Here is a 13,856-nt window from a genome sequence, read left to right as displayed (position 1 = left end):
GATCCTTCGGCCTGTGGGACGCAAGTCACGAGGCATCTGACCCGCACACCAGACAGGACGGCTGCTCTAGACGTCCTGTTCGTGAGGCAGAAGGTGGGAGTCGCAGGGCGGGATCGGCCCGAGCGATTCCTGATCCCCGCCTGGTCACTGGGGGCGATTTCTTGATCAGGTCTCAGGGCCTGGGGGTAAGTCTCCCTGCTCCACCTCTGGGCTCTTGGTGCTGCCCTGAGTCTCCCTGCAGCTGAGCGGTTTTCAGCCTCCTCCCGTCAGAATCTGGGTGTCCTTTGGCGTCCACGCTGGCCGTGTGGTGGATGATACAGTTCTATCAGAAACTGAAACTTGTGGTTTACACAGTAGACCAGCGTCCTGCCCACAGATTTCTTCGAGACAAACTCTCTATCTTGGGCTTGGGGTGGGGGTGGTCTGTGCGGCTCCCCTGGCACTCTCTCCAGGACCTGAGGGTGGCAGATGTGCTGGGGCGTTACCCAGAAGCGTGCGGGCGTGCCCGCGCCTCCCTCTTTTGGCTGTGCCCCTGGCAGCGCCTTAGATTCGGTCTTTCTCAGAAGTCATGAATTTTTAGCTTCTGGAGACGCTCAGTATTGTTAAAGCCACTACCTGTTTGTTTGCCAGGTCTTTCCTCAATACATTTGACTATGAACTGCAAGGGACAGCCAGGTGCCACCGTCCACCCTGTGCACGGCAGCCTCCTGGTTAGGTGACCGTGACCATCTGCTGTCCACACCGCTGCAGTGACGGGTGCTGAGGCTCAGCACAGCCAGGGTGCCCGCTCCAGCTGCCCGCAGCGTGCTCCTCCCGCGGCGCAGCCAGTGCCCTCAGAGTCCAGGTTCCGCTGGCTCTTTTCCAAGACGGCTTAGTCTTGAACAGACTTGTCGGTAATTACACTGTGGTTGTGTACGGGAATGCCCCGAGCTCCACACGGAATTCTTCATGCATGAATGATTCCGAGAAAAAAGCATGTGTGTGTATGGGACAAAACATGATAAAGTCATGTAAAAAAGTGAATATTTGGGTGAAAGGGATGTGACTTTTTTTTTTTCTTTTTTTGGGTCAGTCCTCACCTTTGATTTTTAGGGGGGGAGAGAGAGAGACATTGTTGTGAGAGAGACCTGGACTGGAGCCAGGAATCGAACCTGCAACCCAAGTACATGCCCTTAACTGGGAATTGAGCCCTCGACCATTCAGTGTTGAGCTGACGCTCTGTCCCCTGAGCAACACTGGCCGAGGCGGGAGGTGGCAGTTCTCGCACCGTTGCTGCACCTTCTCTGAGGCTGAGATGTTTCAGAATAAAAAGGAAACGGGTGACCCTGAGGGGCCTCTGTTACCCTCAGCTCAAGTGGCAGCCCCTCTCCACTCCACCTTGTCACCATTTTCCTAGGTGACGCCTTACAAGGGCCTTTCAGGGTGTACAGTGCACCAGTCTCTCCAGGGTGAGTGCATGCGGTGATCTGGGGCTAAGTGACGTGATGAGGATGGATTCCGCACACCCCAGCAGGACTACATTTTTCTTTAAATCCTGACACGCAGTTAATTTTATAGCATAATTCTCTGCCAGAAGCCGGTCCATCCTTGCTGCTTGACACAGTCGCTGCAGGAAAGAAACACCTGCACAGCATATGTTTCAAGGGACCTGGCGTATATGGCATACGGTTCTTAATATGTTTGCTCCCCTTAGCGCTGTGTGTTTTAACCATGGTCACCTCTCCGAGAAAGGTTGTTTCCCGGGTAGGGATTTTTCCCTGAAGTTAGGGAGGGGATAAAACCCCTTAACTAAGTGCCAGGCGGGTAGTTAATCACTTTAACTACAAACAATCACGCTTAAGCTACATAATCTTTACACCTGGAATGGAGATAAGAAATGCCCTAACCTTTGCAATAGAAATTGACAGGATTAAAATCAACTGGTATAAATACAGATGTAACAAGACAATAAACAACAGAACCTGGCTAGAGAACCTGGCTATGATGATCACCTGAACGCTGCCTGTGTCATTCATTCTTTGCCGACTCCGTCCACACCTTTGGGAACCCCTGGATCTGCTGGGGCTGGACCCCAACAATTCTCTTTTCAGGGAATTGCTCCATATTAAGTTAACTTGTTAGTAGGGGCGGTCATCATGTCATAGACAATATGGAAGCCCTGGTGCCCAGGATTTGTAACTCATCAACAAAGAGCTTTGTAGCTGCTCACCTTCAGGCTTCCCCAGGCCCCAGTCTTTTTGCTTTTTCTCCTGGACTTACGTTCCCAAACTGTGAGCTTGCATATGCCATATTATTGTTCAGAAATCTGTGGTGAGTCGCCACGGGTTAAAACAGAAAGTCTAACCCCCTTAGTGTGCTTTCATGTTCTTCCATGTTGAGCCTGGTGCTAGCATGCCCTTCCCTGGGAACCCTGAGTCCCTCGGGGTGCATCCACGGTAGCCTGTTGACCCTTCTCGGGGAGCACCTCGTAGAACTCACTTTACCTCCGCTTCGCTGTGCCTGTTGGAGGCCAGGTTTTCCACTCGGACAGGAGCTAACCCTGGTTGGTCACAGCCCATCTGGAGCCACCTCACTGTGCTTCCCTCTAAGCAGGCGGCGTCGGAAGGTTTCTGTAAACTCTCAGTCTCTGAATAGCTGATAAAGCGGCGACACGCTGGTGTGGAGCCACCACTTCCTGGTTGTTCAGGAATTCACAGGAGCCTTTGGTCGTCTGAATGCCAGCGCCGCTAGCTGTGCAGCGCGGGGCTGCCCAGCGGAGAAGGGCTGCTCCGTGTGCATTGACTGGTGGAACGCGCGGCTGCCTGGGAGAGCTCGGGCACGTCTGTGGGAGCCACTCACACGGAGCACCTACTGACTTAGACATCGCTGAACCCCGACGGAGCCTTCCGCAGTCAGGGAGCGTCCTGGTCATTTCGGTGTTTCTTCCTCCGTATCTGATGCAGCCAGCAAATGGATGGCCGTTCACTAACATGTTCTCCTTTCCATGTTTTCTCTCTCCCTCCCCATGTCTCCTCCCTTTCTCTCTTGAACTACTTTAGAGATTTGAATCTATGACATGGTCAGATGTGATTACAGCTAGACTAGATGTAATTTGGAAGAAGGACTGGTTCTCTCACACCCAAATTACCACCCCAGGGCGAAAAAGAAAATCTCTATATTATCCAGTAAAATGCGGTTCGTGTGCATTGTTGTTGTTAAGTTACTGAGTTAAATTTCTCTTTGTTTCTTTTTTCCAGCCATCAAAAATAATGATTAACTTAGAAGATAATGTACAGTATGTGTCCATGAGAAGTAAGTTGATTCTTGAATGGGTTTTAGGTTTTGAAGTTTGAACTATGATTTAAGTGGGTACTTTTAAGTGGACATGAGTTGATGAGAGACTGAAATAAGATGTGTTATTTGTGCGCTGAAGTGCACCCCTTGGCGTTTCCTGAGGGTGTGGGCTGAGTGCTCTGCACGGTGCGTGTACGCTCTGCTGCGTTTCCCCAGAGGCTGGGGGGCGTCCACGCTGCCGTCAGCAGAACCAGCGACGGACAGGAAGCAGGGACAGGAAGCAGGAGCCGGCCCTTCCCTCCTGGCTCCTGGGATTTCCTGTCTCTTTCTTTGACTCCTGCCCTGGGCAGAGTCGGTCAGTGAAAGGGGAGGGACTGCGGTTACCCCGCTCCCTGTCCTGGAAACGGTTATGAGAGCGACCACTCCTCGCTGCCCCCTCATGTGGCCCTGCTCTCGCTGGACCACGGTGCATACGTGATGCCCATGTGGAACCTTAACGTCAGCCCTCACTTCTCCCTCAGCCATCATCTCACCGTTGTCGGTCTCAGGTTTTGCCCTGGAGGGGCTCCTCCCTCTGCCCCTCGCCACCAGCCTCGTGAACTGTCTGGCATTCATGGAGCTCTCACCAGACCTGGCCCGTGTTAGCTCTTTGCATGGATGGTCACAGCAACCCTCCAAAATGGGTGTGGGCTGTTACTCGTATTGTATAGACGAGTAAACCGAGGCCCAGAGAGGGTAACTTGCTCAGTCAGGGCTCAGCCCCCCGTGGGCCTCTCTGGCTGCAGCCCACAGTCTAACCACCGTGTTACGCTGCCTGCAGTTCAGACGCTCCCAGCCTGAGGTGGGCCGCCTCCTGCGTAGCCACCTGCTCCCAGGCTCAGCCCTCCGCTGCCGTGTGATTTTCCCAGGACGGAAATGGGACTGCGATGTCACTCCACCCGACTCCAGAGAAGGCCCCGGCTCCCCATTTACGTGGCTTTGCTTATTTGTGTTAAGTTGATGAGCCACCTCAGCCCTAGAAGGAGCAGGCAGGAGGGAACGGACGAGCGGCAAGGCCCTGGAAGGCCACCTCGCGTCCCCGCACCAGCACTCGCTGCTCGCCATTGCCACAGCCGCTGCCTGCGGACGGGGCGCCCCGGCGCCGTGGCCTCAAACGCTGCTCTGTCCTTTGACGTGTGTGTCCCCGTCAGAGTGGAGGACCCCTTCCTCGTCTCTCTTCTCTGTTCCCAGCATCTCCCTGCTGGAGGCTTCCCAGCTCCCGCTCCAGTTACGGCTTCATTTCATCTCAAGTAACTAAATCCCTCGCTAGTACTTCCCTCACGGTGTTGTGGTCGAGTCCTTTGCTAGACTCACTAGTAATCTAGTTTAATTAAATGCATGGTTTTTATTTTATTTCTTTTAGTTTATTTTTTATTGATTTTAGAGAAAGAGGAAGGGAGAGGAGGAGATAGAGCAGCGGTTCTCAACCTGTGGGTGGCGACCCCTTTGGGGGTCGAACGACCCTTTCACAGGGGTTGCCTAAGACCATCGGAAAATACATATATAATTACATATTGTTTTTGTGATTAGTCACTATGCTTTAATTATGTTCAACTTGTAACAATGAAATTGGGGGTCACCACAACATGAGGAGCTGTGTTAAAGGGTCGCGGCGTTAGAAGGTTGAGAACCACTGAGATAGAGAAACATCAATGTGAGAGAGAAGCATTGATCAGTTGCCTCTTGTACGCACCCTGAGAATCAAACCCACAACCTTTCAATGATTGTACCCACAACCGGCCAGGGCTAGCTGTATGCTTCTTAAAGTTAGAATTTCTAGTTGGTAATCTTCCAAGGTTTGTTGTAGAATTGTGACTTTCTTCTAGTTACACTTAAAAAAATTTTTTTAAATTTCTTTTTAAGCCTGTTTAATCTCAAGTGTAGGAATGGACTGCACAAAGGAGACATTCATGTTATAAAATAGGTGCCTTTCTTGGGATAACCGCGTGGTCTTGAAGCTGCGTGTGCCATTGCAGCGGTTCTGGATGGGGCACTTCTGATGGAGGGGGTGTGAATATTTCTTTTGAGGCACACTGACTGTGGTACGCTGTGGAAGTAGAGAAAAAGAAAATTCATATACTCCACACAAGAACAGCTACGTGATTTGTGAATTTATTTCCTCTGCGCACCAAACCATAAGAACTCTTTTTCAGTATCAAATTGGGAAAGATGAAGAGATTGTAACACTCAGTTCTGGCCAGTCCTCAGACACTGCCTCCAGTCAGCCCGAGACTAATAACACGGCCATCGGCTGCTAAAATACTCGCTGCTGGTATTAGTGGAGAGAGATGGTGCGCCTGCGTGTAAGGGAAATGAATGCAGCACGATTATAGTCAGCAGTCATTAGCAAACGTTGTAGTTCGTTATTAATAATTATGCATAACAGGATATTGTAAAAACTAAGTTACAAAATTTTTATTAAAACGTTTCTTACATACCCTTATATTGGCCCAGCCGCAAAAGTATTCGTTGTGGGCCGCGAGTTTGACATGCTTGGTCTAAAGCCTTGTTACCTGGGATGGGCTAATTTTTATCCAGTTTGAGAAACTATTTCATAAAATTATTTCCTAAATCTTTCATAAAAATTAGCTGTGATTTGATCAGTGAGTAGAATTTCTGTAGGTGTCTGTGCTTACTAATCAAGATGAATTTAGAAAGAAATGATATTTAAAATTTTACAAATGGGTTTGTTTTGTTTCCCAGAAACTCTGAAAGTGAAGACGCCTCGGTTTGACGTGTCACTGGTGTATTTAACTCGGAAATTTATGGATCTTGTCAGAAACGCTCCTGGGGGGATTCTGGATCTGAACAAGGTCGCAACGAAGCTGGGCGTCCGGAAACGAAGAGTGTACGACATCACCAATGTCTTAGATGGGATCGACCTGGTTGAAAAAAAATCGAAGAACCACATTCGCTGGATGTGAGTTGGCTTCAAACTTTTCATGGCTTTTTCCCTTCTCGTTAGGTGACAAGGCCATGCTTAACACAAACTGGGTATGAGCAGTGTTTCACGAGAGAAAACTTGACTTCTGTTAGAAAAGGCGTTCTATAAAATCTTTTCACGTCCCACAAAATATATAGCTATTTTTTCCTACTTAAGAGTCAGAGACAGTAGGATATTATGGATAAATTAAGTGGAATATGATTGGTTTTAAGATACTCACTTTTCAAAGTATTTCTTCAGTTCATATTGATGATTCATATCAGGGGGAATCAGGTGAGGTTGCAGGGGGAATCAGGTGAGGTTGTAACACAGCGGTTCTTGCAGATAGTGTGATAGACACTTAGAGCCCAGGGCTGGGATCCTGTTCTGGAGGAGCGTGTCACCCCCCCACCCCCCGTGATGGTGATGCAGGTAGGCGATGGATCACACAAACTCATGGCCTGCAATGGAAACGGGTAGACTTAATGTCAAAAGGGCAATTGCTAAAGATGACATGTGATTGGGAAGGTTCACATGAAGGAGGACCTTACAGTATAGATGTCGGTAGATTTGGGTATATGCGGGGGTGGTCGGGGGGAGGCTGCACATGCCATAAGAAGAAAGCTGTTAGCTTACAATAGGCAAGTGGCCTGGGGGATAGCTCCAAGCATCCAGTAAGAAGCAGTCCCAGCGTGTCAGTACAGAGAGACCTTGCAGTCAAACAAAGATCACAGAATGACTCTAAGTAATTAAAGGTTATGAGGAAAGGGGTTTATAAAGGAGGTGTGTTTTCCAATAGTACAGAAATGCAGACTGAAGTCTAATTGGAACGTCATTACTAAATAACATTAAACAGCACGGGGGGTGCGGGGGTGGTTAAGATCGTTTGTTTTCTGAATCACTAATGGGGATCAGGTTGAAAGTGAGCATGGAAAAGATAGCGGTAGCAGTCTTTCCTGTCTTCATTTTCATTGAGCTTGAAGAAAAAAAGAGCAGTTGTTACTCAAGTCATGTATTGGGTTAGACGATAATAAAGAAAATAAATTTTTTAAGAACAATGAATATAATCATTATATTCAGATAGAACTAGATATAATATGCACAGTAGGGAAGAATACAGACTGAAATATTTAGCGGAAGAACTGTCATTTAGCCAGTACTTGCTTTTCATATGTAGACACTGAGGCCCTGAAAGATCATAACTTGGCAAAATCAGGCTGCGTGCAGTAGAGCTGGGCTTACACTGGGCACTGTCGACTCTTAGCTTTCCCTGCCTCTTCATTAAGCTTCCCGGGGGGTTATGCTGTGTTTGGTTAAGTCCCTGTGACAGGGACTGGAAGTGGGGAAAGCCCAGTCTATGTATAGGAGGGAGAATAACGGTAATGTAGAAAAGGGGAGGGCAGGGGTGGAGTCGAAGTGTCTGTCCGTGGGAAACAGCTGCTGAAACCGTGGGGAAGGGCACTAACCAGTCTGTGCCTTCTGCCATCTCCTGCGCGGCCGATGGCGGTCCTGTCCCCTGCTTTCCAAGAGGATCCGATCTCAACAACTTCGGAGCAGTGCCCCAACAGAAGAAGCTGCGGGAGGAGCTGTCCGACCTGTCGGCCATGGAGGAGGCTCTGGACGAGTTGATTAAGGATTGTGCTCAGCAGCTGTTCGAGTTGACGGATGACAAAGACAATGAAAGATATCCTTTAGCTCCGTGCCTCTCTAAGCTGTCTCCTTCCAGAGCAGCTGCATTCCAGAGTAGCCAGGCTCGGGGGTTAGTCTGTAGTAGATGAGACAGAATCAGATTTTTAGAAGTTGAAGGGCGTAAAGGTTTAGTCGTGTAGCCCCGTAGCACATCCTGGCCCGGAGCGTCTCGGTGTGGTGGTGGTTCCGTTCGGTGCTGCTTCCTGCCTGAGCCGTGCAGTAAGGTGCCGAGGTTGACGTTGCATTTACAGTTAAACTAGCGGGCATTCTCGTTCCTCCGGGGCTGGCTGCTGTAATATAGGCAGAAGGCTTGTTGGCTTTTGTGACAGTCCTGTTTCCCCTCATTTCTCCATCACGTTTACTTCTGAAACGGAACGGATGGCATTGAAGTGGCGCCTCGACCGTGCCTCGCGTCAGCGTTCTCTTCAGCTCAGTGTCTGGATCAGAGGGGAGGCTTGTCTCTGCAGCTGATCTTTGGGGCTCCTGAGCTGTTAGCTGCTGGGCTTCCCTGGTGGCCCCTCGGGGAGCTGTTACCGACTCCGAGCTTTCTGTGCTTCCAGTTTATGTAAACGTGACAGCAGTCCAGGCTGCTGTTCCAGTCGCTGTTAACAGGAAAGCCATTGCCAACATCACTGCACTCAGTCAGGAGGTCTGTGGAGTAAAAAAGAATGCTGGTGACCCAATAAAACGCGCAGTTGTTATAATTTTACTCAACCCAGCAACCAAGTACAAAAATTTAGGTAGTTGGACGAGAAATCCCATTTAGGTGATAATCCTGAAAAACCAAATTCTCTAAGTTGATTCTACTTTTTTTTAAAGTTTATTTTATTGATTTCAGAGAGGAAGGGACAGGGAGAGAAAGATAGAAGCATCAGTGATGAGAGAGAATCCTTGATCGGCTGCCTCCTGCATGCATCCGGGCATGTGCCCTGACCTGAATTGAACCGTGACCTCCTGGTTCATAGGTTGACAACAGCTGAGCCACGCCAGCTGGGATGTTTCTACTTTTTAGAGATTTTTTTCCACTTCAATTTTAAGGTTTCTTATCCCTTAAACTCTGAACATTTTCCCACCAGAGGTTCTTAGCGTGAGTGCTAGCAGTGAGGAGGGAATGGAGTTGGGTGGGTGCACGTGATACCTTTATCAGTTGTGTTTGTCTTGGGAATTCAGACTTTATTAATATTTTTCTCCAGAAATTGTCATCATAATCACAATAGTACAGTTTAAAGGAACTCTTAAATTGAGTTATAAATGTAAAACACTGAGACATGAAATATGAATTATGTGTGGAAGTGTTTTTACCAACTGCCCCCCTTAATTGCTGGTCATATTCTGACATTCCACTCGCATTCCTGTATGACAAGAGCCGAGTTACCTCCCCACAGAGCAGACCTCTGCAGATCCTTGACTGGTTTACGCTCGCGTATGTGACGTACCAAGACATCCACAGCATCCGAGCCTTCCACGAGCAGATCGTCATCGCGGTGAGAGCTCCGGCGGAGACCAGACTGGACGTCCCAGCCCCCAGAGAAGTAGGTGACCTGCATTTGTAGGGAGCCTTCGGGGGGTGGGGGGGCAGCGGCTGCTTGGCAGCCTCCCTGACTGTGTGACCCTCGCAGGCACACTGGTCCTGCTCAAGGCCCTGTGCACATTTTCACTTAAATCACACAACAAGCTCAACACGCGGAACCTAAGCATAGAAGATTAGTGAACTTGCTCACGGTCACAGGGTGAGAAACAGAACCAGACTTCAACCCTGAGGGTTTGTCTTCTCAACTGTTGGGCTAACAGCCCCTTGGAGGAATCACCAGGAATTGGCTGAAGTCCTGAAGTTCCAGAAGGAAATCTGGTGTCAGCCAAGGTGCTAGGGCCGTGGTCAGCAAACTGCGGCTCGCGAGCCACATGCGGCTCTTTGGCCCCTTGAGTGTGGCTCTTCCTAAGCCTTAGGAGGACCCTAATTAAGTTAATAGCAGTGTACCTACCTATATAGTTTAAGTTTAAAAAATTTGGCTCTCAAAAGAAATCTCAATCGTTGTCCTGTTGACCTTTGGCTCTGTTGACTAATGAGTTTGCCGACCACTGCTCTAGGGGATTAATTCACTAACCCAGCTCAGAAAAGACTGCTGAGGAAACTAGAATATTACGTCCTACAGTAACAGTGAAAAGTGCAGTTGCCCTGTGAGTGAAAATATTACTCTTACCAAGCTGCAGTGCTCAGCACACTCTTCCCCCTGCAGCGACGTTAGTATTGAAAGGTAATTGTCATCAGACGTTGCTTGGTAAGGATGGAGTCAGACCAAGGAGTGTGGCCATTCCTGGGACAGATGGTCGGCTCTGACAGGCTGGTCAACCCAGGGGTGCTCAGTGATGCTGTAGGGATTTACCTCCCCAAGGGAGGGGGACTGGACACCCACCTTCCTTGTCCCCAGCAGGCACTGTCCAAAGGGGTGCAGATGCTCTCCAGCTACCTGTGGCCCCAGGAGGCTGTAGGAAGGGCGGCACGGGGTCCTGAGGCCTCTCACTGGGCTGTGCAGCAGGGGCAGTGCTGCCGTGGTACCCAGCCCGGGCCCACCGCGCGGACGGGAGGAGAAAGGCTGACGGTCGAACCCACTCCCAGTCAGAACAAGGGACACGTTTCTAACTGGAGCTGTTCCTTAGAACATAGCATAATTCTCTGTAGAAGCTCCCAACTTCCTGATGCTCATGGGTTCCAGCGGCTTAAATTACAGGAGGTAGATTTTGTCTTGATCTCAGCTTCTTTTTCATGTGGACTAAGAATGGTCTTGCAGTTAGCTCTTTCGTGGTCTGGAAATCGAAACACACCGAGGTCACCAGAGACCAGAGGGGAGTCTCGGTTTGTCTGTCGTCGGACACTGGGTTTTGGCTCACGTACAGATTCCTTGAAGGGGTCAGTCAACCCCGAGGGGAAGAAAGTGGGCTCTTGAGGACTGAGGCGTTCCCATCAGTGCGCGATGGTTCTGGAACCATCATTCTGTGGTCAAGGAGCTGTTTTTAATGTCACAAAAGCTTAGTACATTGTCTTCTCAAACATGGAAAGGAAATGCTCTGGATTTACATGTTTAGAAACGTCCCTTGGAACCCGCAGTTCTGTCCAGTGAGCAACAGACACAGTTCGGAACCCGCGGCTGACGCTGACGCTTGCGTGTCTTTGCCAGGACTCCATCACGGTGCACATACGGAGCACCAAGGGGCCCATCGACGTCTACTTGTGTGAAGTGGAGCAGGGGCGCTCCGGCAGGAAGGGCTCGGACGGGGCAGGACCCTCGGCGTCTAAGAAAAGCAAACACTCAGAAACACCTGACCAAGGTAAACGCCGCTTTTCTGGTCTCGGGAAATGTCAGGTCCTCGTGATTTTTAAGTTGTATAATACTTTTAAAAATGTACTGGGTGACGTTGCTTAATAAAATTATAGAGGTTTCTGGAAAAAAAATTGAGGATACAAATAAGTGGAAGCATATACTGTGTTCATGGGTAAGAATTGACATCATTACAATGCAGTACTACCCAAAGCAGTCTGTAGATTCAACGCAAAAAAGACCCTGAACAGGTACAGCAATCTTGAGAAAGAACAAAGTTGGAGGAATCGCACGACTTGGTATCTGGTGGTATGACATCAGGGCCACAGTAATCAAAACAGCCTGGGACTGGCAGAGAAAACATAGGTCAGCAGAACAGAACAGAGAGCCCAGAAGTAAAGCCACACCTTCATGGTCAATCAGTATTTGACAAGGGAGCCCTAGCCAGTTTGGCTCAGTGGCTAGAGCATCAGCCTGCGGACTGAAGGGTCCCAGGTTCGATTCCTGTCAAGAGCATGTACCTTGGTTGTGGGCTCGATCCCCAGTAGGGGGCGTGCAGGAGGCAGCCAATCAATGATTCTCTCTCATCATTGGTGTTTCTGTCTCCCTTCCTTTCTGAAATCAATAAAAATATACATATTTTTTAAAAAATGTGACAAGGGGGCAAGAACACACAATGGGGTAAAGATAGTCTCTTCGGTAAAGGGTGTTGGGAGAATGTTAGACTCACCCATAAAAATCCTACAAGAAAACCTAGGCAGTAAAATCTCAGACATTTCACACTGCAGTACTTTTTCTGATCTGTCTTCTTGGGGGAAGGAAACGAAAGAAACAAACAAATGGGACTACATCAAACTAAAAAGTTTTGCACAGCGAAGGAAACTGTCAGCAAAATGAAAGCAACCCACTGCCTGGGAGAACGCACTCGAACCTGACAGTTAACTTCCGTGTGGTTTCGATGAGAGTAAGACCTTGGGATCGCGGTGCCCCGTGTGGACCGGCTGGGGAGGTCTGTGGCTGGGGACGGCCGTCCAGTCTGGGCGGGTGCTCTCGGGTATGTGTTTGCCTTCCAGTGTGTTCTTGTGACCGAACGTCAGCCTCGGGCCGTTCACGTGGCGTGGCGCCTGACCAGGGCTCTGCGTCTTTTCTGCCGTTGAATGTGTGCTGTTACCTGGTTGCTTTTGAAACCCTCATTAGAAGAATTTCTTGTGTTTGTTGTTTTTCAGAAGAAAATGCTCCACAGCAAAGTGAAGTGAGTGACTGACGGGATTTGAGCCCCGTGTGTTGAGTGGCTTTGGAGCGTCGCGTGGTGATTACGCATCGAGTTTGATCGTCAGCGATCGGTCACTGTGAAGGCCCCCCTCGGTCCGTGGCACAAGGCCAGTAGTGTCTTTGAGTGGCTCACTGCTTAGATTCCGGGATGGTTATGGTTTCCACATTCAGAAGCAACTCTTCTTCTAACTCACTGCTTTTTGTCAGTGAACTAGATATTCTGCCTTCCACAAAGAGTATCACTAACCCAAAACGGTCAGTCCTGCGTGGACTCTGCCCTCCCTTCAAGGATCATGTATCGTCATCACAAAAGCAGTTGCCTTACGCGAGTTCACGTCTGCATTAGCTGCTGCGCAGTGGGTGGGCGTGCACACGCCATCTCAGTGTGATGTCTGTATATATCTGTATAGTGCTTAGGTCGCTTATGTGTGTCTCCGTGGGTCTCTTCGCCGTTGTATAGCCAAAATCATGTATATATGGAAATTAACAGATCCTCTAACTGCTGTGGTATCTGTAACTTATTAGCATCTTCTGAACTTAAAGATCATGGGTTTGATTAAAGACTTTCAGTATGATTCCCAGTGGTGGAATGGGGTCCAGGTGACCTACAGCTACTGTCTGAGCAGACAGGTGGCATGCCTCACACCTTCAGGGTCAAGTGTGGAGATGCCATCAGGTAGTGGCTTAAAGAGTGTGAGGCAGGAATTCAGTGACGGTGACAGCTGGAAGTTGTCCTAAGCTTTTTGCCAGCAGGTTTGCGATGTCTGTGTGCAGCCTTGCTCCTCGCTCAGAGGGGAGCATTCAGGCATCAGTTGTCCCCTGCCCTCTCTCCTGCTCCAGCCCCTTTTCCAAGTACCCAGCTATGTCTACCTCACTGGTAAATCACGTACCGCCCTGTGCCTCAGCTCACTCGGGTTACCATGGACTGTGAGCTCCCGGAGGGACTCTGTCTTAATCAGCGCTACGCCCGGAGCCTTGTGCGACGCCTGACAGAAGCGTGCTCCGTCGCTGAACAAACCAGCGAGTGAGTGGATTGTAAAGCCAGACTAAACGTGCGTGGCTTGTCTGCCACGTGGGGTCTTGGGAGCATCCTTCAGACTTTTATTGTAAACGTCTCATTTTCAAAGAAAAATTTGGAGCAACTTGAAATTAGGATCATGTATAAAAAGGTTTAAAATAGGAATCAAAATATTGAAAAATAGTGCTGACTGTGGAGGATGCACACATCCCTCTGCACTCCAGTGGCTCTCCCCTGTGCTCCGAGCCCCCGGCCTCCTCCCCCAGCAGCCCCCGCCCCCGGCGTTCTCTCCAGGCCTGGGCTGCTGGGCGTGCTCCCGGGTGGG

At 49.5% G+C, this 13,856-nt stretch overlaps 1 protein-coding gene across 3 annotated transcripts; it reads left to right on the top strand.

The window, feature by feature from the left end:
• Positions 1-613: 613 nt before the first annotated feature.
• On the top strand, positions 614-13,690 carry E2F6 (E2F transcription factor 6). Of its 3 annotated transcripts, none has more exons than XM_006765180.2 (7): positions 614-893; positions 3,237-3,291; positions 6,016-6,232; positions 7,740-7,919; positions 9,342-9,456; positions 11,101-11,251; positions 12,468-13,690. In XM_006765180.2, exons 2-7 carry the CDS (start codon positions 3,249-3,251, stop codon positions 12,503-12,505), a joined length of 744 nt encoding a protein of 247 aa, XP_006765243.1. In that variant the 5' UTR covers positions 614-893; positions 3,237-3,248; the 3' UTR covers positions 12,506-13,690. The 3 variants fall into 3 exon arrangements, with proteins under 3 accessions (XP_006765243.1, XP_006765245.1, XP_015420413.1); XM_006765182.2 differs by having other exon boundaries at positions 618-893; positions 7,764-7,919; XM_015564927.1 differs by lacking the exons at positions 614-893; positions 3,237-3,291 and having other exon boundaries at positions 6,146-6,232; positions 7,766-7,919.
• Positions 13,691-13,856: the final 166 nt, after the last annotated feature.

This window comes from Myotis davidii, unplaced genomic scaffold (genome assembly GCF_000327345.1).
Source record: "Myotis davidii unplaced genomic scaffold, ASM32734v1 scaffold61, whole genome shotgun sequence".
NCBI lineage: Eukaryota > Metazoa > Chordata > Mammalia > Chiroptera > Vespertilionidae > Myotis > Myotis davidii.
This window is presented reverse-complemented; position numbering and strand designations above follow the sequence as displayed.